Source organism: Rhamphochromis sp. 'chilingali' (assembly GCF_963969265.1).
Source record: "Rhamphochromis sp. 'chilingali' genome assembly, chromosome: 10".
NCBI lineage: Eukaryota > Metazoa > Chordata > Actinopteri > Cichliformes > Cichlidae > Rhamphochromis > Rhamphochromis sp. 'chilingali'.
Window position 1 is genome coordinate 10,398,854 of NC_137937.1, and position 25,921 is coordinate 10,424,774.

The 25,921-nt window shown below is 41.2% G+C and overlaps 2 protein-coding genes across 12 annotated transcripts in view; one reads left to right on the forward strand and one right to left on the reverse strand.

The window, feature by feature from the left end:
- Window positions 1–7,088, forward strand: part of top3b (DNA topoisomerase III beta) — a 46,233-nt gene extending 39,145 nt beyond the window's left edge. For both annotated transcript variants that reach the window (XM_080895068.1, XM_080895067.1), the window contains 6 exons: window positions 879–1,007; window positions 1,240–1,389; window positions 1,799–1,899; window positions 3,502–3,703; window positions 6,149–6,336; window positions 6,744–7,088. In XM_080895068.1, coding sequence (XP_080751194.1) covers window positions 879–1,007; window positions 1,240–1,389; window positions 1,799–1,899; window positions 3,502–3,703; window positions 6,149–6,336; window positions 6,744–7,025 — 1,052 coding nt within the window. In that variant the 3' untranslated portion in view covers window positions 7,026–7,088. The remainder of the gene's footprint in view (window positions 1–878; window positions 1,008–1,239; window positions 1,390–1,798; window positions 1,900–3,501; window positions 3,704–6,148; window positions 6,337–6,743) is intronic.
- A 4,023-nt stretch (window positions 7,089–11,111) lies between these two features.
- Window positions 11,112–25,921, reverse strand: part of paxx (PAXX non-homologous end joining factor) — a 29,672-nt gene continuing 14,862 nt past the window's right edge. For 5 of the 10 annotated variants that reach the window (XR_013973213.1, XR_013973214.1, XR_013973215.1 and 2 more), the window contains exons 2-6: window positions 22,560–22,769; window positions 22,380–22,455; window positions 15,505–18,738; window positions 13,076–13,125; window positions 12,886–12,975 (exon numbers count right to left, since the gene is read on the reverse strand). Coding sequence is in view for 2 of the 10 variants with exons in the window: in XM_080895070.1 (XP_080751196.1) it covers window positions 11,321–11,369; window positions 11,455–11,548; window positions 12,645–12,704; window positions 12,797–12,975; window positions 13,076–13,125; window positions 13,196–13,256; window positions 13,486–13,772 (780 nt within the window). In the remaining 8 variants the exon portion in view is untranslated. The other 5 variants (XM_080895069.1, XM_080895070.1, XR_013973219.1 and 2 more) reach the window with 5 other exon arrangements.

Here is a 25,921-nt window from a genome sequence, read left to right on the forward strand (position 1 = left end):
TGCGGACGCTGCACCGGTCCGTCGTGGTGAAGAGGGAGCTGAGTATAAAAGCGAAGCTCTCAATTTACCGGTCGATCTACGTCCCTACCCTCACCTATGGCCACGAGCTGTGGGTAGTGACCGAAAGAACGAGATTGCGGATACAAGCGGCAGAAATGAGCTTCCTCCGAAGGGTGGCTGGCCTCTCCCTTAGAGATAGGGTGAGAAGTTCGGCCATCCGGGAGGGGCTCAGAGTAGAGCAGCTGCTGCTCCACATCGAAAGGAGCCAGCTGAGGTGGTTCGGGCATCTGACAAGGATGCCCCCTGGGCGCCTCCTGGGTGAGGTGTTCCAGGCATGTCCCACCGGGAGGAGGCCCCGGGGCAGACCCAGGACACGCTGGAGAGATTATATCTCTCGGCTGGCCTGGGAACGCCTTGGTATTCCCCCGGACAAGCTGGAGGAGGTGGCCGGGGAGAGGGAGGTCTGGGCCTCTTTGCTTAGGCTGCTGCCCCCGCGACCCGGCCCCGGACAAAGCGGATGAAGATGGATGGATGGATGGATGGATGGAAGCAACAAGCTGCCTGTGCACATTGCTTAATTTAAACTCAGCTGTTCGCTTAGATGGAAAGCTGGTCTGTGTCCAGGAAATGGACCTGCTGTGGGTTATCACTTCATGTCTGGTCATATTTTAATTGTGTGGTATTTGGGAAGCAAGGCAGAAACGGATTGCAGATGCCAGTCACCCAGTCTGTCATCTCTATTGCATGGATGATTCATTAATCTTTCTGCTCATTACACATGTTTATTATATCTTTGAGGACTTAATGCATGACAGCAGTTCTTTGGCTGTAAATTCTGAAAACAGTCTTATAGATGTTGGTCTTTGTCCTCCCCCCAGGAACTGATGCTAGTATCCCAGTCCACATCAATAACATCTGCCAGAGGAACTATGTGACAGTTGAGAGTGGACGCAAGCTGAAACCAACCAACTTAGGCATAGTCCTGGTACATGGCTACTACAAGATAGGTCATTTGCTTAAGTTACCTTTGTATTCTCTTACTCTTGTAATGAATTTGTGCTTGGTCAGTAGTGGAGGGTTTCTGGAACATAACTGATTTATCTTTGGATGCTATGGCAACTAATGCAGGTACTTGAATATAACCAAATACCTGCAGGATATAGGACCAGACAGAGTGGTTTATAGAGCTAATAAAATACAAGATTATTATTAATGCAAATTTAATTGTGTTTTTCTCAGATGCAGAACTGGTGCTTCCCACTATACGCAGTGCTGTAGAAAAGCAGCTTAACCTTATTGCGCAGGGTAAGGCCAACTACCATCAGGTCCTACAGCACGCCCTGGATATCTTCAAGAGGAAGTTTCACTACTTTGTTGACTCCATTACCAGTAAGTCCAGTGAAACCACAGGAACGCAGTGTCACAAGTTCCTTAAAGGGATTATTGATTATTATTATTGGGATTATTATTGGTAGCTGTGGCTCAGAACAGGTTGTTTGCTAATCTGAGGAAATGGTGAAGTGGCTAGTGACCTCACATTGAATCTTTGAGTAAGAAAACTGTGCCATTAAAACTGTTTTAAGTCAGATGGAAAAGATCTCAGAGCTTTAAACAGGCTGGTTTCTGCTAAATGGGTCGAACATGGCAGGGACTGGGTAACAGTGCTGTAATTACAGTTTTACATCAACAAGAAACATGTGACCTGTGAATGCAGAGGAGACATATTATTAAAGCACACTGCAGGTTCCAGTTTCTTGTATGCAGCTGAAGCTCAGACTTTGTGTGTTATTTTTTCCAGACATGGATGAGTTGATGGAGGTCTCCTTTTCTCCCATTGCTGCTACTGGTAAGCCGCTGTCCCGCTGTGGCAAATGCCACCGCTTCATGAAGTATATCCAGGTGAGCAGTCAAAGCCACTAAACCCCGTCTGAAGCATTTGAAGACAGATTGAATTATCAAGACTGTTGGAGCATGATTGTAAAAGAAAATCCTAACACTATAGTGCTCAAGATCTGTAGATGTAAAATGCAAAAATTTCTCTGCAGTTCAAATTCTTTCAACATGATTCACAGCCTAAAATATTATTGTCTGGGTTTAAGGACAAGGACTTTGGAAATTCTGCCTTTTTTGATATATTGTGGCATTTTTGAATCATCTAAGAAATTAACCATTGCAATTCTAAATCACAGCCACATGGCTGGGATTTAGACACATGAGTTTACCCTCTGTGCTTTTGTCATTTAAAGTAATAAATGACCATTTATTTATCCTGTGTGGACCACTCACTGTGGCCTTGAGAATTAAGCTCATGTGCTTCCTTTATTACCATCTCTGTCCGATGATGGAAGGACTTTTAAGTTCATGAATGAATCATGAAGCTGCAGTTCTGCTAATTATCACTATATGAGATATATGAGCAATGTACCAACACAGTGGTCTTCATTAGCTTTTTTTCTCCAGGAACGAGCAAGTGAACAAAATTTGGTTTTTGTATTTTTGTCTTCTTTGGAGTTTAGAAAATGCCTTTAGTGTGTCTTTTACTTTTACTGTTGGGGGAAAAAACACACATCAGGACACATTGGTATAATTCTATTTTTCATAGGGCAGTAAACATGGTGCACAACAGTTAAGCAGCTTTTATACTGAAACGTATGATCAATGTTATCATTGTGCACTGCACAGAGGCTGCTGCTTTGTGTTGATGGTGTTATTTCTTACACACTAGAGTCATTCAATACTTGATCTGTATGTTCCACACAAGACTGAAGAGGACTCATATATATATATATATATATATATATATATATATATATATATATATATATGAGGATCGCAAGTTCGATTCCTGCCTGGGGCGTCTGTATCCAGTAAGGGTCCTAAGGCTAGACCCCCTATGCTAAGCAAGCCTACCGCAGACATGAGCGAGACAGATAAATATGAAGGCATGCCGGCTCGGACGTCGCCCGGATCAACAAGGTCCGCGTCAGGTGTTGAGGAACCAGGGCACCCTGACGAAAAGTGGGCTACTGGAACAAGAAGGCATCGGTGGGCAAGAGACGAAAACAGGGCGTTGTTGGAATGCTACTACGCAAGTAACCCCGGCGGAAGGGGCTACATGAATAGGAGCACTAGGTGCGGTGACTCCCAAGCTAGGCGAGTGGCTCCAGCAGATCCCGGGAATAACATCGGAGATCTCTGTCCAGAAGAGCGCAGTCCTGGGAACAGCTAAGATACTGCGCAGGACCCTCAAGCTCCCAGGCCTCTGGTAGAGGACCCGAGCTTGAAGGATAAACCGCCCGCAGGGGCGTGCTGGGTGTTTTTTTTTTTTTTTTATATATATATAATATAGCTTGAAGCGGCGAAGACATAGATGTGTGTTTTCAGACTTGGTGATGATATTGATCTGAAGTGGCCTTTAGCCACTTTATGGTAAAATGTGTAACTGCCCATGAGTGGCAGTGAGTGATTCTTAAATGAAATGAAGCAAACATGTGCATGCAGGCCAAGCCCAGCAGACTCCACTGCTCTCACTGTGACGAGACCTATAGTCTTCCCCAGAATGGAGCCATCAAGCTTTACAAGGAGCTCCGGTGTCCACTGGATGACTTTGAGCTTGTGCTTTGGACTTCAGGGGCGCGGGGAAAGAGCTACCCCCTGTGCCCCTACTGCTTCAGCAACCCGCCATTCAGGGACATGAAGAAAGGTAAGGCAGAATGGGAATGTTATGTTAACCACTGCCCACCAACTATAGTTAACTAGCATGAGCCTTGAAACCCTCTAAGAATCAAACTAATCCGTAATATAATTTTCTGGTACTGGACTGATTCTTTTATATAACGCTTTTCTACTCTCCTGGAGCACTCACAGAGCTTTATACAACATGCCACATACACCTATTCACACAAGCACTTCTATACTTCTATACATTAAGTGCTTCCTAGGTAACATTCATGCAGCATCGGAGAGCAACTTGGGGTTAGTATCTTGTCCAAGGATATTTGGCAGGCAGACTGGGGGAGCCAGGGATCAAACCACCATCCTTCCGATCAGTGGAAGACCTGACCTGAGCTACATTCAACCTGAAAATCATTTAATCAAGATGGACAATGCTCAACTTTAAACAATTCAAAAATACAGAGTTGCTTCTTTCTTTTAACACTAAAAGGTTAGCATGGTCAATCAGGTATGGTCAAAAAAGCCGAGAAAGACGGGGCATCAGGGAGCCACAGTGAAGGTTAGGGAACTAAGAACCAGATGTTGTAGAGAACTGGTTCCCATTATTTCAGTCTGCTTGCCCATTGATTCTGCTTATCAATTATACTTCCACTTGCATTTGCGCTGAAATCAACTGAGCTCTGAAAGTTTTTTAATAGTATTTTTTAAACCTTTGTTCACGGTATTTACACATTCACCTAAAAATGCAAGAGCTTATCGGTTCGATCCTGGGGGTGTTAGGAAGGGCATCCATGTTAAAAATGTGGCAAATAAAACATGCAGAGCCACCTGCTGTGGCAGCCCCTTGTGAGCAGCGGAAAGTAGTTTGTAAGAGTGTTTCATTTCGCAGAAATACCTTTTTGAAGATGGAGGTCCAGAGTAGGGCTGGGCCATATCATACTGTTCACGGTAATACCTGTATACTGTTGGGCAACGATAAGGAAATGAAATATCGCGATAGAATATGGGTAAAACGCGCATGCGCAGTACCTTTGTTTTCATACGCACATGGCGGGAAAAGCATGGCGGTGACAGAGAATGAGAAGGGCGAAAGCGGATCGTTGAATGAAACGGATGAACCAGAATTGGTTTGTAAAAATGCTGCAACTCCAGTGGTGTGGAAATGGTTAAGCTTTTGTCAGATACACGACAAAGCACTATTTTTGGTAGAGCATGCTAGCGGGCCGTTGTTATTCCCGTGGGTTTTTTTTTTTTTAGAAAATACGGCACACTTAAAATCAATCCTTTGATTTTTCTGAAAATCAATAGTGCCCCTTATAATCCCGTGTGCCTTATGTATGAATTCTGGTTGTGTTTACTGACCTCGAAACGATTGTATGTGGTACACGGCGCTCGAAAATCTGTCAAATGTTTTAGCACGACTTTGCTAAGCTACGAAGCCGCACCGCTTGATGGATTGTAGGAGTATTACGGCTACTGTGGTCAGGAGCCTCACGGAGTGATACGTACTGTGCTTCAACATAATACTACCGGATTGTGTGTGTATAACCTCTTTTTAAGTTTTGTGGATATTATATATGGTTATGCTGAGGATTTGTCGGCCAATTTCCACTGAAAATGCCTTTAACTTTAATGCACATAAAAAGCAGCTGCTTGTTTAAGTGAAAATACATTGATGGTTTGTTTGGGTTTTTTTGCACTAATAAAGTTGTGGAGTTGTAAAGTATTTTGTCTAGTGTCAATTATATCGTTATCGCAAATTTTCAAATGTATATTGTGATAAATATTTTTGGTCATATCGCCCTGCTCTATTCCAGAGTACTTAAACTAGGTGATCTGTACTATAGTAGTAGGATTACTGCCTAGTTCTATTTAAGCATACTGTGCCCTGGTCCTCTTCTTGAGGTGGGTCTAGGGGTGGTTCAGCTGAACTCAAGCACATTACACTTATATTATCTATCCATGAAGCCAGATAACACTCACCAATTAGACTGTAGGATTGTCTTAAAGACATAAAGACCTGTATGATCTCTAATTTTCTTCTTCTAAAGTCACATAAAACTGAGGTTATTGTACTTGGCCCTAAAATCTCAGACATATGATATTTCTAAGATTGTACCAACACTGTCTTAACAACAGCTACCTCTGTAAGATTGCTGTGTTAAATAGTTAATCAATGTTTTAGGCATGTTTGAGGACAGTGTGTCAACTCTTCTAGCATGCTCCAATGAAACCACAGAATCAAAGGGAGACTGAGAGAAAGTGAGGAAACTACAAGATATTTACATGCTGGTTATCCCTTCATTGGAACTGAAGTTGACTGTGTAATGAATGAATAATTGAAGGAGCTCAATACACACAACACAATACATACAATACACCCACTACTGTCTTAGGAAAAGCGACCCTGTTTCTTTGTGCTTTCTGGTCTCATGGGCCCCTCTGACACTGTGGCGCTGTCTGCTTTTCTCAGGTATGGGATGCAATGAATGTACCCATCCATCATGTCAGCACTCTCTCAACTCGTTGGGCATTGGACAATGTGTGGAGTGTGATAGTGGAGTTTTAGTGTTGGACCCCACATCTGGTCCAAAGTGGAGGATGGCCTGTAATAAATGCAATGTGGTGGTGCACTTCTTTGAACATGCACACAAAGTGCAGGTAAGAAAATTGTCTTACCTACCTATTGTCTTACTTTATTATTGTCTATTATGGACTGGCATGTATAGATGTTTTCAAACTGACCACACTCTATACTACAGTAACGTTCAACCTTTCTCACATATTCATACAGCACTTCATTCTATGCACTTACACTCTTTATTGCCGTTGCATCCTCACCTAATGCCAAGGTAGAATCGTCATTTCGTAATACCCATGTTGTTTGTCTGTGGGAGAAAGCCCATTGTAAGTACAGAGAGCATGTAACCTCCTCACAGAGAGGTCAAACTGTTTCAGTTTTTTCCATACAAGCATCTTTGATCTATAGCATTACTGAAACCGAAGAAAGTATGAAACAGTACCCCAGTTCCTTGATTTATTTATTTTTGTTAATGCTTTTTTCTCAGGTTGCTCAGGAGAGCTGTGATGTCTGTGATGCCTCTCTAGTTGCAGTGGACTTTAACAAGACTCGCACTCCTCTTCCTGCCAGTGAGACCCAACACACTGGCTGTGTTTTTTGTGATCCAGTGTTTCAGGATTTGGTGGAGCTCAAGCATGCCACCATGCGGCATTCCATGTACCGTGGTGGGGGTGGGAGAAGAGGAGGACGTGGACGTGGACGTGGACGTCGTGGCAATGCTAAAAAACCTAAAGATAAAATGGCTGCCCTAGCTGCTTATTTTGTATAGTTTCTGTGTGTATATTGTCCTTTTGCATGTCATTACATGAACTGGTTTTCTTCTGATAATGAATCTAAATATGGTAAATGGCCTGTATTTGTGTAGCGCTTTACTTAGTCTCTGTTGAACCCAAAGCACTTTACACTACTTTCAGTCATCCACCCATTCACACACACATTCACACACTGGTGATGGCAAGCTACATTGTAGCCACAGCTGCCCTGGGGCGCACTGACAGAGGCGAGGCTGCCGGATAATAGCGCCACCTGGCCCTCTGACCACCACCACCAGTAGGCAACGGGTGAAGTGTCTTGCCCAAGGACACAACGACCGAGACTGTCGGAGCCAGGGCTCGAACCGGCAACCTTCCGATTACAACATGAACTACCAAGTCTTGAGCCCACGATCGCCCCATAAATACACAACAAATGTTTTGGGGTTTTTTTTAAATCATTTTTTCCCATTTTGTTAAGTGCTTTGAGTGGTCAGGTAAAGTAAAAAAAAAAACACTATATAAGAACTAGAACCATTTGTCATTGTTACTAAGCACCTAAAAGACACATGACTTTATTCTATGCACTTTTTATCTATTATTCACACTTAAAGCCACCACAACAACAATCACCTAAAGGCACTTTATATTGTTGGGAAAAGGCCCTACAATACTACAGAGTATTGTACAGAGAAAACACCACCCCTATGAGGAAATGCTTTTGGCGAAAGAAGAAAAACTCCCTTTTAAAAGGAAGAAACCTCCAGCAGAACCAGGCTGCACCAATGAGATTAACTAAATTCATCTCAATATTAATTTTAACTTTTTATAAACTGCTACTGGCATTGTAAACAGGCTAACATTTTGTCATTATTTAATCAGCATTCTCCAAAACAATTGTGAAAAAGTTTGTTATTTTACATGTAGTTTAATTACTTGATCTTCATTTAAACTATTTCACTGCAGATTTTCCTCTTTGAAGAATTTTTCACATAAAAGGAAGGTATAATTACAGAATAAAATTATAGCAGTCTTACATTACTAATGTGTTTAAGTACTGCTTTTGGCAAAATGATGATACAACATGGGAACAAATTCATGACTAGGTGTAGCCAACCAACAGACTTAACACACATGAGACGCATTCTGCTAATTGGGGGTAATTGACTGATTCAGTGAAAGGGGTGTGTTCAAATTAATAGCAGTGTGGATTTCAGGTCATTCAATCTGTGAAGAAATGGGTGTCAATTAAGGCCCTTATTTAAGGAAGGAAGGCAGCAGCTGTTGTACCTGCTGGTTTTAGCCCTTGCTCAGTGAGTAAAATGAGTTGTTCCAGACATTGCACTTGGGGAGAAAGAACTTTAATCAAAAGTTGATTGGAGAGGGGGAAATAATTGGCTGCTCAGCTAAAAAGATTTCAAATGTTTTGAAATGGGAAAGAAAAAGGAATACTACCATCTGCCTAGATGATAGAATAACAAGAATGGCAAAGAAGCATCCAGTGATCAGCTCCAGAGAGATCAAGGAAGATATATAGATCTCCATTTACCTGTGAGTACTTTAACAATCAGAGGAGAGGATGCCTATGTGAAGCCAAATTATTTCCAAGAAACCTCGTAAAAAGTATTGAAAAGGTTACAGTTTGCCAAAGAACACATTGACTGGCCCAAAGAGAAGTGGCACAATATTCTATGGACTGATGAAAGCAAGATTGTTCTTATTGGGTCTGAAGATTGCAGACAGTTTGTGAGACGACCCCCAAACACTGAATACAAGCCACAGTACACAGTGAAGACCGTAAAACAAGGAGGTGCAAGCATAATGGTTTGGGGATGTTTCGCATACTTTGGAGTTGGGTCCATTTATCACATAACAGGCACCATGGACCAGTTTCAGTACCTAAAAATACTGGAAGAGTATTTTTAGGTACTTGATCGAAACTTTTAACATATTTTTCAAACTAAATATAATTTGTTGGTTTGTTTTGTTTTTTGCCTTACGCAGAGAAAGAAATGCCCCTAAAATGGGTGTTTCAGCAGAACAATGACCCCAAACACACCAGCAAGCAGGTAACATCCTGGTTGCAGACCAAAAAGAGCCCAGCCCAATCCCTGGACCTCAATCTGATTGAAAATTTGTGGTGTGACCTCAAAAATTCTGTTTTTGACGCAAAACCCAAGAATACAGAAAATCTGTGGAATGTGGTCCAGTTAGCCTGGGCTGCAACTTCTGTTTGAAGGTGTCAAATGCTAGTTGACTGTAAATATTCCAGTTTGTAAATGAAAATACACACTTTTTTTTTTTTGAACAACCTAATATTCTTTTTCTTCATTTTTAGTAAAAATAAAGAAAAATAATTGTTCATGATTTCATTTGAGAGTGAATTTGCATAGCACAACATGGACCTTTTCCTCTGTTTTTAATACACTGTTATGTTGTACATAACTGTACGTAGGACACCTGGGTCAAGTGATGGATTTTTTGTTAATGCTACAAACTATTTTTTTGAGGCTAAATGGAAATCTTCTAAATCAGCAAGATGTCGTTTCCTCTGCAGCTTACACATCATCTGCTTTAAGATGTGCATTAGAGAGTTATTTCCAGGATGTCAAGTACTTCAGATTTAAGGCTTTTTCAGGAGAGCGACCTTATCCAGAGTAATATGCAGTGTAAATCCTATTTAAAAAGACAATCTATTTCTGTGGGAGTAGTTCAGGTAGCTTGCTCTCCACAAAGATAATAACACTGAATTAATTATATTCTTAATCTTAGTTACAGCACTCTCAATAGAATAGAATAGAATTCAATAGAATAGAATTCAACTTTATTGTCATTGCACATGCACAGGTACAGGGCAACGAAATGCAGTTTGCATCCATCCAGAAGTGCTTTAGTGATATAGATATATTACAATATATATTAGCAATAATATAGATATGTGAGTATATTACAGAAATGGGTCTATTATGGTATGTTATAATGTACACGGTATGAAGTATGTTGTGAATATTCTATAACTATAAGTATGTACAAGCTATGTACAGGATATGAACAGGATATAAATATGAAAAACTATACAGAATATGAAATAAATAACTTTACAGAATCTGGGATATACAGCTATACAGAAATGGGAACTATGCAAGTTGTAAACAGTTGTAGGATTAAAGATTATCGAATGTACAGAATGATTATTTACACAGAGCTATACAGTAGTGCAGTTAAGATAAGTGAGGGTGTAGATAGTTTCTACAGAGGCTATATAAAGTGCTAGTGGTTGTGAGTGGTGGTTCAGTCCATGTTATTATTGTGTTTGAGGGTACAGTTGTCCATTGTGGGTGTGTGTATGTTCAGTCCATGAGTTTAACGTGGGTCAGATGTCAGGGGGCAGAGTTCAGGAGTCTGACAGCTGTGGGGAACATCTACATCCTAACCCCTACATCAATAGGACATCTACTGGGAACTTTCCTCCCTAGATAACACCTAGCACAAACAGCAGTAACTTAAATAGAGTTGAATGCTACATCTTATCAAACAAAGTGGACAAGAAAGCAGCTCGGGGGCGATCGTGGCTCAAGAGTTGGGAGTTCGCCTTGTAATCAGAAGGTTGCTGGTTTGAGCCCCGGCTTGGACAGTCTCGGTCGTTGTGTCCTTGGGCAAGACACTTCACCCGTTGCCTACTGGTGGTGGTCAGAGGGCCCGGTGACGGCAGTGTCCGGCAGCCTCGCTTCTCAGTGCGCCCCAGGGTGGCTGTGGCTACAATGTAGCTTGCCATCACCAGTGTGTAAATGGGTGGATATGTAAAGCGCTATACAAATACAGGCCATATTTTGGCTGGCAGTAGCTCAGGAAGTAGAGCAGATCACCTATTAAATTGAAGGCTGGTGGTTTGACCCCCTATCTCCATCCTTTGGGCATGATACTAACCCCAAGTTGCTCTCCAATGCATTTGAGTGTGAATGCTAGAAGCACTTGCACAGCAAAACAAGTGCTTGTGAGAATAAGGCAAGTTGTGTAAAGTGCTGTTCTCAGAGTAGAAAAGCACAATATAAGAACAAGTCCTGAAAAAGGGGGGGGGGGGGAATTAAAAGTGTGCAAATGTGTTTCTTATGTCATTTTATTACAAATTATCATTCAATCATTTATTGGAGACAACCATTATATAGCATTAAAAGTCATTGTTTAATAAAAAGCAGTTAAAGTTTAAGCTTTGATCCCATAAATATGCACTGAGGTTTTCATGTTCTGTTAGTGGATTAAAAGATCATTCATCTCTGGCTGCGCAGCAGGACTTTGAGTACAAGGAGGAAGATCAGTCTTCATCTGCATCATCAAAGGCAACGCCAGTCGCTTGCTGCTTTCTGCAAACACACATGGACAGTAGCTTTATTTCACTCACATCAGTAGCATCACTGCTCTATTGAAGTCCTGTAAGAGACACCATACTTTTTAACCCCAGGGTTGATGAGCGAGGACCCCGGAAGTCTTCTCTTCATGGTCATTGCTGGAGCGCTGCTCTGCTGCTGCCAGGGCTCAAACTCTAAAGGAGAACAGTTTTGCATTAATGAAAACGTTTAATTGCCCAATTACCTTTTTAAGCATGACATTTACATGTCTCCTTTTACTGAAAAAGATGGAATACTTCAATGTACATATAAGCACCGGATATAAGATCATTATTGTATTCAGTACTTACCTCAAAATTACCCAACACTAAGAAAATCCCATTTTAAAATCACTTAAAACAGTTTTAATATATTTAGAAGAGATTGCATTACAGCTGAAAATAAATGCAAATTTATTATGATGTTAAAAGAAAATTTGAGCCTCTTTCAAGATTAAAGTTTATTGTGACTGGTAGTCCACACTTGCAGAACCACATCTATGTGTTGGGGTTCTGTACCAGTGGGCCAGTTTCACAAAACATGCAGAACAACTACTCCAGTCAAGGCATAATGGCGAATAAATATTTGTAGTACAGTCAAACTGAGTGTTTGAAACTGTTTACAGATGTCCACGGCAACCATCGTTTATGTGGTTTTGTTTTATTTTTTTCCCCTTACTTCTTCCTCATCATATGAGTTTTCCTTTGGGATGAATAAAGCTTTTCTTATTCATGATGGAGAACAAGGGAAACTTCCAATATGATCCACTATTAACAGGTACACCTGTAGCCCCAAAATCTTACTTTCCTTCTGGTAATTTCCATTGTCTTTACAAAAGATATACCCATTTGACATTTCCCAGGTATTTTGGTTGCAGCAAAAAATTATTATGGATTTCACAACAGATCACAACATGATCTGTTGTACAGCCTCTTGTAATTTAATTTTACACATGAAAATGAAGAGCAGCATCTCCTGATCCAAGGCAACTTCAGCTACCATAACCATACTGGATTACACATACGGGAAGCTTCTGTTGTGGTTTAATCATGTTTCTAACCTGCAGAGTGTCCTGCTTTACATTCCTGACTGAAAGCATGCATCAATGGAATCATTTATGAGCAAACATCCATTAGGTTGTATAGAAAAGTTGGCCACAGCCAGTGTGACATCACATTTAGATTTTGAATCCTTGGTATTGGAGATGGCCAATGGTTATTTGAAGCCAAGAGCCATTTCACAAATGTATACCTGTGGGCCGTCTTTGGTTTTTCACTGGACTGGCTGAGGGGGGTCCACTTGAGGGGCCACCTGTGAGGGGACATGTTACAGTCAGTACTGATCTAAAAGGAAGTTAGTTTTAATTCTGCATAAAATGAGTCACAACTACAAAGTGAATTCACTGTCAAGCTGTGTGAGGCTGTCAGCCATCGTGAACAGCAGCTCCCTCAACTTGTCTGTGGCCTGTGGACCTTCCAGTCTGGACAGAGTTACACTCAGGTCTCCTGGACTGGATCCCAAACGCAGCTCTGCACCAACCTCATGCACGGAAACAGACACATCTCCACTATTGCAGGATGCCCTGAGGAAAATAGAGATATATTCAGCCTCACTTACCTGACCACAGCTTTTTATAGTTCCATGCAAGAAGTGATGCATGCAGGAGTTGAGTGTGGTCTCACCTGAGTTTTAAGACATAATCCTCTGTAGATTTTAAGGCAAACCGCTGCCCCTGAACACACAGGGAAGACAGAAATTATGACAGTATACTGAGTGAATGAGAAGAAACCCAGAATACTTACAAGGTGCTTCAGACTGTCCTTAGTGTACTCCACACTCCAGACATTTGCAGCATCTGTCAGACTACAGCACACGATGTTTTAGTGCGCATGTGTGCCTAAACTAATGCGCTCACCGTCAGACTTTCACTGTCAGTTAAAACTAAATTTTATACCACCGGGGGAAAGGCCGTAACATCAACAAACTACTAATACTTCCATTTCCTAGCTTATGTCCAAGTACAAACGTATTTTTCCGAATAAAAAAGATTTAATTTCAAATGAACTCCGGCTAATAACAACATCTGACTCACCAGACACTAAGCATTCCGTCTTTCCTGCGAGTGTAACAAAGGAATTTAGATTGGCTTGTTTTATCCAACACGGTACAATAGGAATTTACACTAACATCCATGTCTCCACTGTGGTTCACAGAAGAACAAAAGAAAAACAAGCGTATGCCTCTTGCACTCTTGCAAGAGTACACCGTTTCATAGCATGAGTGCCAGACACCTTTGACAAGCGCCATCTTCTGGCTTGGAATGGTTACTTCACTGGCTTGCAGACTACGGGGACCTCTCCCTCTCGATGTAATCGGCATACCAATTGTTGAATGGAGGAGTAAAGATCTATACTTCTGTTCCTGAATCCAGAGCACACACTCAATAGCGGTTTTAGATACGGGCGACACGGGCGGTTGCCCGGGGCGTAGGGTTGCCAACCGTCACTTAAAAAACGGAATCGTCCCGTATTTAGAAACAAAAGTACACGTCCCGTATTGAGCTAATAAGGGACGCACTTTGTCCCGTAATACAGTGAGAATCAAAAGTAGTCTATAAATGTTTATGGAATTAACGCTTTGTTTGAAAACATAATTCCCAGCCCCTCTCCTGCTTTGTGACCAATGAGCTGACAGCACACTTATGACAATTCGAGTATGACAATTCAGATTACCGCTCATCTCATTGGTCGAGGAAAGGTCGCTTACGGAGAAAATACCGGAAGACAACAGATGACCACAACAAGAAGCATGGCCAACAGGGAAACAAACGCCGTCACTGCGGTGCAAGTCTCGGACGACAGTACACCTAAAGCTGGGCAGACACTGTGCGATTTTTTCAGTCGCGTTATTCAGCTCCTGCTCAAACTGCACGATTGACTCGCAGGGGTTAGAAGTTGGTAGGTCACGATGCAGGTCTCACACTATACCGCCCGATGCTCTGATGCGACCTGAGTGCTCACACTGTGCGTCCATAAAATTAAGGTTATAACAGAAAATCTGTCGCTCGCTCTCTCTGTCTCTCACTCACACAGACACACCACCACCATCAACTTTGCTAAATTGCTAATGAAAAACATGATCAGGCAGCTGTGATTTAGCAGCTATGTAGATCCAACTATTTTCACGGTTGTTGTGGTCGTGATAATTTTGTGAGGCCACATCGAAAAGGCTCGGATGAGCTTTTCAAAGTTCTACAAGTTGTGCCTCCATCGCTTGGGTCCAGATCACACGCTGCACAGCCGTGCTGCTCCGTCTTTTTCACGGCGTTTACGTGTTTGCGCGCGAGCAGTGTGAGCGCCTGTGGTGACACCTTCACGAGCGATTGATGATCGGGAGCTGGTCGTGAGGTGTTAATCACTTCTCGTTACCCCACGTATACTACACGATGAAGGCCAAAATCGGTCCGATCACTCAAAAATCGGCTCAAAATGGGCCTAAAACCGCACAGTGTGAGCCCAGCGTTAGAGCAGCAATGTTTGTTCCCCTCAGAGAAAGGGAAGAATGGGAAAAGGAAAACACCTGGCTGGAAAAAGTTAATATGGGCATGTGCAGTGAATATCAGCGCTATGTGGCCAGAAGTGTGATAATATAATTTATTTTGTGTAATAAACGACTGCAAGGATGGATGATTACAACAAATAGATGACTAATACATAAAAGTAATTGTTCTGTCCTTATTGTGCGTCCCTTTGCCCAACTTGACAGACAGCTAACGGTTTCAATGAACATTGGAGGCGGAAGTAAGTTTAAGGCTTTTTACTTCGTCAGTAGTTCAATGATTGACATCCTTTTCTTCCCGTAAAACTAAAAACAAACACAAAGTAAATGTCACAAGATGTCTTTTCCTCTTTACACACACTTCTAGGATATGAACTATACTGTTATATAGTATGTGTAATCAACAGCGACTCAGTATTGATCACAATACAACTTAGCGAGTTTAGCTTCCTCAAAGATAAACATAGCACATGAAATAACTGGTTTCTAAACAAATCTATGTAATAGAAATGCACCAAATAAACTTGTAAACATGTTGTACATTAATACTCACAAGCAATAACTCCCCAAGGCAGAAACGTTTTAAAGAGCAACAACATATTCTGCAGGCTAACAAGCGACCAGCTTCCTGTTTCCTCTACCCACAGGAACACAGAAAAACCCCACCAAAATAAAAGCTGGTGAGTATTTCCACTATGACCAGCAGAGGGTGCTGAAGAGAAAGAACCTATGCATGTCATAACACTCCCCGTCTGGTATTGTAAAATACCATTATGAACCAACTGAAACATCATAAACTGCAAGATTTTACAGATTATATCTGAATACAATGTTTACCATCATGACACACATACTTCTCAGTCCTTTGGGGACATCAATAACACTGTCTCTGACACAGGTCTCAGGTAAGTATTAATAGTTCCATTTCTCGAGACCCTCACTTCAATCTTCCTGACCCTGCCATCCTTATCCGGGAAGATCTGGTTGACAAGTCCCATTGGCCATTCATTCCGCCTCGCTTGTGCGTCTTTGATGAGCACCAAATCTCCCACCTTGAGGTTTGTATGGTTACGTTGCCACTTGTTCCGGCTTTGCAGTGTCCCTAAGTACTCCCGTCTCCATCTGGTCCAAAATGTGTTTGCAAGGTGTTGAACTTGCCTCCACTGCTGTCGATGGAGATCCTTCTCAATAAAACTTCCCGGAGGGGGAAGAGGAGTGCACACCTTCTGAGTGAGAAGCATGGAAGGTGTCAACAGGAAGGGTGTGTCAGGATCTGTTGTGATAGGAGACAAAGGTCTAGCATTAATGATGGCTGTTACCTCTGCCATTAGAGTAGAAAGCACCTCATGTGTCAAGTGAGAGTGCGGGGTTTGGAGAAGCATTGCATCCAGGATACGTCGGGACAATCCTATCATACGTTCCCAGCTTCCTCCCATATGAGAAGAGTGAGGTGGATTAAAGATCCAGGTGCATCCCTCTTCTCCCAGGTATGTTTTAATGCTTGACACGTCGGGATCTGTCAGTGTGAAACCTAGCTCCCGGCAAGCACCAACGAAATTAGTCCCACAATCGGATCGAATCTGCTTAACAGGCCCTCTCAAACTGAAGAATCGACGCAGGGAATTGATGAAACTTGATGCGTCCATCGACTCAATCAGTTCAATGTGCACAGCACGTGTGCTAAGACACGTAAAAAGAACAGCCCACCTTCTGCTATTTGCCTGGCCTCCTCTTGTGCGCCTTGTGACCACAGACCAAGGGCCAAATACATCCAAACCCACGAAGGTGAAAGGAGGTTCGGTGCTGATACGATCAGAAGGCAGATCTGCCATTCTTTGCTCAGTTGCTTTCTTCCTAAGTCTGTTGCAGGTGATACAGTTGTGGATAATCTGTTTGATTAGCCTCCTTGCTCCTGTAATCCAATATCCAGCAGTACGGACTGCACCTTCTGTGAACACCCGTCCCTGATGCATTACTCGCTGGTGATGGTGTTCTACTATCAACTTGGCAACATGGCTACCACCTGGAATAATGAGAGGATGTTTCTCCTTGTAGTCGATGTTGGCGTGTTTGAGCCTTCCACCTATCCTCAAGAGTCCTTGATCATCACAGTAGGGACTGAGTTTTTGTAAAGAGCTGTGTTTTGGTATGTCTTTACCATTAGCAATACAGGCAAGTTCCTCCTTAAACATTTCCTTCTGCACACTTTTGATGACGACAATCTCAGCCTTTGTCAGTTCCTCTGCTGTGCGAGACTGTTTGCAATGATGCCATGAACTGCAAGAGGGACCTTCATCTTTGCTCTTGAAGACCTTTGCAATATGAATGAGCAAACTAAGGGCCTTGAGGAGTTTCTTCAAAGAGGAAAAACGTCTGAACCTTTGCGATCCAAGCAGAGACCCATCATTACTCGTGTGAGTGACAAAGCTGCGTATTTCATCATCCAACTCGGGGTCCACAAGGTCATAGGTTTCAGCTTCTCTTGTAACACTAGCTTGTAACAAGAAGGCAGGTCCTTTAAGCCAGGCACTGTCACCAAGCATGGCGGCAGGCACCGAGCGTGTGCCTATGTCAGCAGGGTTAGAGCTCGTAGGGACATAGTGCCATTGTTTTGGTTCTGAAATCCTCCTGATTCGCTGCACCCTGTTGCCAACATATACATAGAACCTCTTCGTCTGGTTGCTTATATAGCCTAAAACCACACGACTGTCTGTGTAGAATTCAACTGCCTCAAGATTTAGGTCCAGTTCACTTGTGATGACTTCAGCAAGCTCTGCAGCTAAAACAGCAGCTCCCAATTCCAGTCTTGGAATTGTATGAGCAGATTGTGGGGCCAATTTTGCTTTCCCTAGAACGAAGCCCACCTTATGGTTCTGATTTTCGCCAGTGGTCTTTAGGAAAGCAACTGCTGCAATGGCTTTAGTGGAGGCATCTGAAAAGATGTGTAACTCTTTTCTGATTGCTGTTGACATCGTAGCAGAAGCGTAGGTCCTTGGAATATGTACATTCTTGAGATCGACAAGAGATTCTTTCCATGTATCCCACTCGGCCTCCCTTTCTCTAGGCAGTGGAGTGTCCCAGTCTAGGGCCTCACTTGAAAGTTCTCTCAGCAGCATCTTTCCCTGGATTGTAACCGGTGAAGCAAATCCTAAGGGATCAAAAAGACCATTGATTGTAGCTAAGACACCTCGCTTTGTAAAGGGCTTCACTGTCTCTGCTACTCGAAAGGCATTTTTCCTTTCCAGTTCACAATCAATTCTACCCCCTGGTCAAAAATATGTATAAGAAAATTGGCCTAATATAATATTATTTATAAACATACCTGTCCACTGATTGTCCAGTTAATTGCATAAGTACAAGGAGGCAGGACCTCACAGCAGAAGTATACTCCATAATGTGTTGTACATTATTATATGTATATTATATGTATTTTTTATCTATTGTATTTAACAACACCAAGAAGCTACAAGCAAAGAAAGACCACACCATGGCACATGTTTAAACAAGGAAAGTTTATTGATGAAAATTATTTATTTAACAAAAAAACATAATTTTTTCATCCCAAATAAGTAAGTTCAAAGCAACACAATGGTGGCCCAATATCAGACAGAATTGTGAACTCTGGGTGGCACGGTGGTTAGCACTGTTGCCGCACAGCAAGAAGGTCCTGAGTTCAATTCCACCATCAGGCCGGGGTCTTTCTGTGTGGAGTTTGCATGTTCTCCCCGTGTTTGCGTGGGTTCTCTCCGGGTACTCCGGCTTCCTCCCACCGTCCAAAGACATGCAGCTTGTGGGGATAGGTTAATTGATTAATCCAAATTGTCACTAGGTGTGAATGTGAGTGTGAATGGTTGTCTGTCCCTATGTGTTAGCCCTGCGACAGACTGGCGACCTGTCCAGGGTGTACCCCGCCTTTCGCGCTATGACAGCTGGGATAGGCTCCAGCGCCCCCCGCGACCCTGAAAAGGATAAGCGGAAGCGAATGGATGGATGGATGAATTGTGAACTCTGTTCTGTGGAATGGGCAATCATAATGGAAAAAAATCAAAGGAGTGAAAGGGTTTGACCCTTACAAGCACACAGAGTGGACAAAATACGTTAGCGTGCTGCCCAACTTTCACCACGCTCATATTTATAATTATACGGTTCTTGGAGTGAGTGCATACACTCATGAAGTTTAGTAACTTCAGGTCACTGCAACAAGCCGACGGATGGGTACAGGACCTTGAAATGCACCATGTAGAACGAAAGACCATTGTACATATCACAAGTTTACCAGTCTCACAAATAGTCTTCATAAATACACATTCGTTAACCATTTATTAATAGGACCCTTGGTAGGCCCTTAAAAAATGCACCCTCTAAAGGCCCTAATGGACCAAAACGTCCACCCCCCAAAAAGTGCAATAAAAAGATTATATATTCATATTTTTTTCCACTTTAAATTGGTCAGTCTTTTAAAACTACTTCTCCCTGAAATATTCATATAAAGTTTTAATTACATTTTCGTTGTTTTAACCCTTTAAATCCCAGGTTTATTACATGAGCGCCCTGTTTTTTTAGGCCCAAAAAACAAAAAAACTTAATATTTTCAAAAAAAAACATTTGAAGTAATATTCGTTTGTTATTATAATTAGGCCTTTGGATGGACTAAAGATTGGCACCAACAGTCATTTCGATCGCCTTTTATTTTTTTTGCAGGAGCGCATTTCATAAAATGCACACACTATCGGTCCTAATCGACCACACCCAAAAAAGTGCTATAAAAATTTTATATATTAATATTTTATTCCACTTTAAATTAGCCAATCTTTTAGACCTACTTCTCCTTGAAATATTCATGTCAAGTTTTAATTACATTTCGCGGATTTTAACCCTTTATATCCCGGTTTCGTCACATGAGCGCACTGCTTTTTTTGCCCCAAAAAACATAAAACTTGAATATTTTCCAATAAAAACATTTGAGGTAATATTCAATTGTTATTATAATTAGGCCTTTAGATGGACTAAAGATTGGCACCAACAGTCATTTCGATCGCCTTTTTTTTTTTTTTTTCAGGACCAGAAAATGGTCTCCAGACGGCAAATGCTCCTCCTCTAGGCCGAAAAAAGTGCATGTTCCCGGGGTAAGTCGCGACGATGACCGGGGCACGATGACCGGGGACTCCTTTTTCCAGCACACACGTTCGATACCACGTGACAAAAAATACGTCATTTCCTGTTGACTAAAAAAAAAAAAAGCACCCTCTCATGGTCCTAGGGACCGAAAATGGTCCCGCCAGATCAGCGGGCGAAGCCGCTGCTGCACGCCGGAAATGAGGCTTCGTTTCCCGCAGGTCTGTTACGGCAGCCCGCTGTTTTCCAGCCCGGGGTCAAATGTGGAGCAAGGGCGCCACCCGGTGGACAAATAAAAAAATTACAACTCTAAGGCCAATAGACCAAAACGAGACGGAGACATAAGTAATCACCAGGACATTAACGGTAATAATTCTGCAGTGAAAAATAGCGTTTATAATGGAAGTCAATGGGACGAAAACGTCCACTAGGGCTCTAAGAGGATGTGTATTGTTAGCTTAGCCACTGAAGCTAATTTAAGGAAGTCAGACTTGAATTTTGAAATAAAATTATACCAAACTTTTTTTGGAGAATTTGGCTATATTCAATTAAACACAGTGCAAATGGCTTGGAATCGAAAAATGCAAAAGCCACAAAAGGTCCCCAGGGCCTTTCAGGTGTTAAGCTCAACGGCAATTAATTAGTAGTGGAAATAATTTCTGGTTCGCATTACAGAAATGTAGCAGTGACAATAATATTGTATGCTGTAATCGTACTGGGCAATTAGTGATACAAAAAAAACCTGTTTTATCCTGTGAATAAAAGTATGTTTTTGTCAATGTACCATAATAACAGAAGTGAAACACAATATTGTGTCAGGACAATTCACTATTTATGCACAATAAACAAAGGAGCACAGCGTGACAATTTCTGTTCAGCGCCAGACTTGCTTGTAACCTATATCACCAATTATGTTAAGAAAAATGATGTATTAACTACTACAAAACACCTTTGTGGAAATGCTTGGAGCAGACTAACATATGAGCTGGAGTGTTCTGGGATGTTATATTTGGTCTTCGAATGGCTGCAATCCAGTCGCCTCTTTGTTACTTCGGAAACATGGCTTGAACAATTTCTCTTCAACGACGTAATCCGATAACAACCGATCTCTTTACCCGTCAGCTTCCCGTGGCTGTCATGCGACCGGCTATTGCAGTTAATAATACAACAGCTTCTTGCCATTTTTTTTCTTTTTATCGCTGTGTAATGTAATTTCAATTGAAAGCCTGCGTGCGCTAGTACCTCTTGCCACGAGTTCCCAGAATCCTTTGCGGTTTTACCCCTGAATGATGTCACATTTTCAATCTCTATTCATTCACTCTCACATTCACACTGGTGGAGGTAAGCTACAGTGGTACCCATAGCTGTCCTGGGGCAGACTGACAGAAGCGAGGCTGCCATATCGCGCTATCGGCCCCTCTAGCCATCACCAGTAGGCGGTAGGTGAAGTGTCTGGCCCAAGGACACAATGAGCGAGACTGTCCAGCAACCTTCCGATTACAAGACAAACTGCCAATTCTTGAACCACGATCGCCCTTTTTGAACTTGGTTTATTGGAAATTACCCTACACTGCATACTTTAAATCTCACTGCGCATCTGTCATTCTCCTTTGCAGACCCCTTTGTGTAACCCACCTCCTCCCCATCTCCAACTCTCTTTTTTTAACAATATTTTTAGTCATTTATTTTCACAAACAACCCATAATTACATAATATGATATGGTGTAAAATTCACAGCAATGAAAAACAAAAAAAAGGAACAAACAAACCGAAAACCAAACACACAACACCAGCTCAGATCCATCTTAACAATACAATACCTGTGGTTCCAATAGTATGCAGTTCGAACACTCAAGGAAATCCTTGTAGTAAAATATTAGAGACATCGGGTTATACATGATTCACGTATGGTTCACAGACCTTAAAGAATTGGTCTGTTTTTGAGTGTAATATACTCCAATGCTCCTCTTTGCCAGCCTTTAACAGTTGGTGCTTTTTCATTAATCCACTGCAGTTTGAATATTCTTCCTCGCAGCTTAGGTGAGAATACAATACAACCTCCTATTAGTCTTGGATATTAAATGCTGGCTCATGAGATGACACATGTTCTCAGACAAATCATACATGACCCAGCAGTTTTCAAAGAATGCAAACTTTGTTATTACAACAGCTGCCAGAAAAGAAACTGGTTGATCTTGATCGGTGGTCATTGCTCTCTCTCTCTGGATTTTAACTAGCTAGTACTGCTGGCTATTTTTCTAAGCCAAGATGATCTTAAAAGAGATGCTAGCATTAGCCATGTTAGTCCGTTACCTTCAACAGATGGTCAGGCTGTCCACAGGTGCACACGTGGAGTTTCAACTGCATAGTCCCTTCATCCTTCATATATCTGTGTTAGAAAGAGTGTAAATACTGAGGTCCAATGGTCTTTGTACATACAAAATTCAGTAGTAATTAGGACTTTTTTTCTAGGCATTCGTTAAAAATATATACCTTATTTATTTTATACCAATTAAAGGGATAGCTCAGTAGGTAGAGTGGTGGCCCCATGATCGGAAGGTCGGGGGTTCGACTCCACTGAACGGCTACCCTTAGGTACCCCAGAGCTAGGTACCGTCCCTACACACTGCTCCCCGGGCGCTGCATTGGTGGCTGCCCACCGCTTCACTGGGTGAATGGGTTAAATGCAGAGGAACTATTTCCCTATGGGGACAAACACATACACATTACAATACAATACACATTACATTACAATACTACACTAGTAATGGCTTTAGACTTCCATGTGTGAAACTCTTACTAGTTTAGTCACACTGCTTGCGTAGAAACCTAGACTTGCAATGATTTGAAGTTGTGAAAGCTCAACTGGATTTATGACATGTTCATTTAGTTCTGCCATAGTGCCTTCTATATGGCATGACATCCTACTTTTGAAATAAATAGCATGCTACAAATTCTTCATAATCTGCAAATTTTCTTCTCATTTCTCAATTTACATGAAATTTTTATTTATTTATTTATTTATTTTTTTTTTGGATGCACTCGGATGTGTGGATCCAACTTGATTTTTTCCAAAACACAAGGCCCTACTTTCATCAAGTTCATTCAGAGTTTAACTGAAACATTTGGCACGGTGTTTTCGTCAGTCTGTTTGAGTTTCACATCACTTTTCCACAGAAATCACTGGTGATAATTTGAAATGGGGACACATACTGACAATACAAAAGCAATTGCTCTGGGATGTAGATTACATCCCAGAGCAATAGATTATGTGAATGTAAAGTTGTGACTTAGCATTCTTGTAGTTTCCTAGCTAACTAGAGACTGTGTGGGTTTGTATACAGTATACAAGTGGAAACATTATACAATATTTGAATGAATGAAGAAAAGTGCATATACTGTTAGCATGGAGTAATAAGTTGATTTTAACAAAATTAAAGAAACATTTTAACAGCTATTTAATACATTAAAATACCCTTTCCTTTAATGGTGGGCATTTATAAAACAATGTCTATTCTTGACTACCCACTATAAGTCATGATTAGACTTTGTATGTCAGTTACACATGCTTTATGGAACATGCATGTTGTCCATCAGCAATTAAATGCACAGCTCATTTATACTCAAAGATTCTCTCTCTTAAAAACAATTGTCATTTCAGTTGCTCATAACTGGACTCATTTTAAAGGGCTTGCGGAAAGGGAGTCATGATTGTTCGGGTTTTCTCTGCTTTCTTTATTATATTCTCATATTTATTATTATTTAATAATATCATTTATTATTGTATATACAATAATAAATTATATTATTGTGCTTTCTTTATAATAGAAAGCACCTTGAATAATTTTGATTTGGTACTACTTAAATAAAATAAAATTGAATTGATCTGAGCTGTCCTACCACGATTACCTTCCTCACCCAATCACTAACTCAGTCAAACTATATACTGTTACCATCCATCTGGCCTGTGTTGCTTGCAATCTGTTTGTAACCTTTTTAGTGTCTGCCTTCAGTCTTTTAAAATAACAATTGTATTAAAAAGTACAACATAAACACATACAATCATAAAACCTTTTCCCTTAACATTAAAGTTACCTAAGTGAGAAAGTCAGGGAGAGCTCAACAGGTTTGTGCAAGTTTATGCTTGGAATCCCACCATGCACTTAGAAATGTGGAAAAGCCCTCTTTTGCTGTGTGCAAACAATTCAATTTTCAGTATAACAAGTTATAATTTATTTTCCTCATTGACCTCTGTTTGGACAATATCAGAAAGAACAGTGCCCTGAGGCACCTGTTGTTGTTTTCTTTTGTTGTTCCAAAGCTATGGGTGAAGTCTATGATTCTGGGAAATGGGCTTTGTAGAGGGGAAAAAGAAGAAGAAGAAGAAAGTGAAAGCATTCTGGAAAGTGAAATTAATGTTGCAAAACACCTCTTGGGGGTGGGACCACTTGTGCAGGCAGCGTGCTGCTTACTTCACAGCATCAGGAGCCATACTCAAGACAGAAACGGTGAACAGCGGATCTGCCATACAGCCACAACTATGAACTCAGTCACTGCCTTCATTGCCTGCCTGCTTATCCTAGGTGCACAAGGTACTGTGAAAAAAATTTTTTTTTCCTTCTTTGTTTCTTTTTTTCCCCTTCATCCTGTTTATGGATATTTTGGCTGCTGATCAACGGGTAATGCTCTTGTCTTTTCCTACACAGGACAACCAGCCAGCAAATCTAATAAATGCAAGTGTTACAGTTACATTGGCAGGATCAGCCCAAAGCTCATCAAGGCTGAGCCAGTGATACACTACCCAAGTATCTTCTGTCCACATACAGAAATCATGTGAGTCCACAAGATCATCTGAGGCATGATTCTGCTGTGTTCTCCAGCTCCTTTCTAATACACCTCTTTTTAAAAAATCTTTCAGTGTTACCACAAAAGCAGATATGAAGAGGTGTGTGAGTCCAGAGTCCCCACTTGGACGACACATTCTAAAAAATCGTACTTACTAAAACTTACTAAAAAAAGTAAGTCAGAATGACACGCACGCACAACTCTGTGTGAAGATGACAAACTAAAGGTCTGTGTTGCTTGTCACTGATAATCTCACTTGTTTCTTCAGGCAAGGGAGGAATGGAGCTGTAAAGATCACGACTGCTGGTCAGAGTACTGCTGCGATTTAAACAATACACTGCACAACCTACAAGCTGCACTCGTGACACATGGTTGTTGAACTAGAAGAACTCACAGCAAATACAAGACAGCCAATATTCTTTTTGGTTACTTTGCCAGTTTTGTTCCCATGTGTGTGTATGTCTATATAGTCTGGACTTGAACTTTTTTTACATTTTTGTACATATGTTTTTTAAATAAATACCAAAATAAAACTCATGTGATGGGACTTTCTGTTCTTTGTGTCTTGCTTTGTTTCCAGTGTATCAACATAAGACAAACTAAACTCTTACACATATATTTTTTAGGATTTAAAAAGAGTTTTAAAGTTTTCTTTAATCTGGGAAAATACAAACTGAGTGATAATTCCACTTTGAAACAAATGAGCGTACTGTGTGTGCAACAGTAGTGCTGGTCATAGCTGTTAGCTAACTGGGTAAGGGTGTCATGAGTCTGTAGCTCAGTCCACCGGTTTATTTAGTTTTAAAGTAAGTTACAGCCTGCCTTTTGGAGGGGTTATATTTCACTTAACACTATCTAATATGCATATCCACATAATTGTGGATTATTATAATCATGATAGAAAAAAACGCATTGTGTTTTAAAGAAAATACATTAAGAAAAAGATTGTTAGATTTATATTTCAAATATAACAAAATGCTGATTTTACATCACCCAAATTATTGTATCTC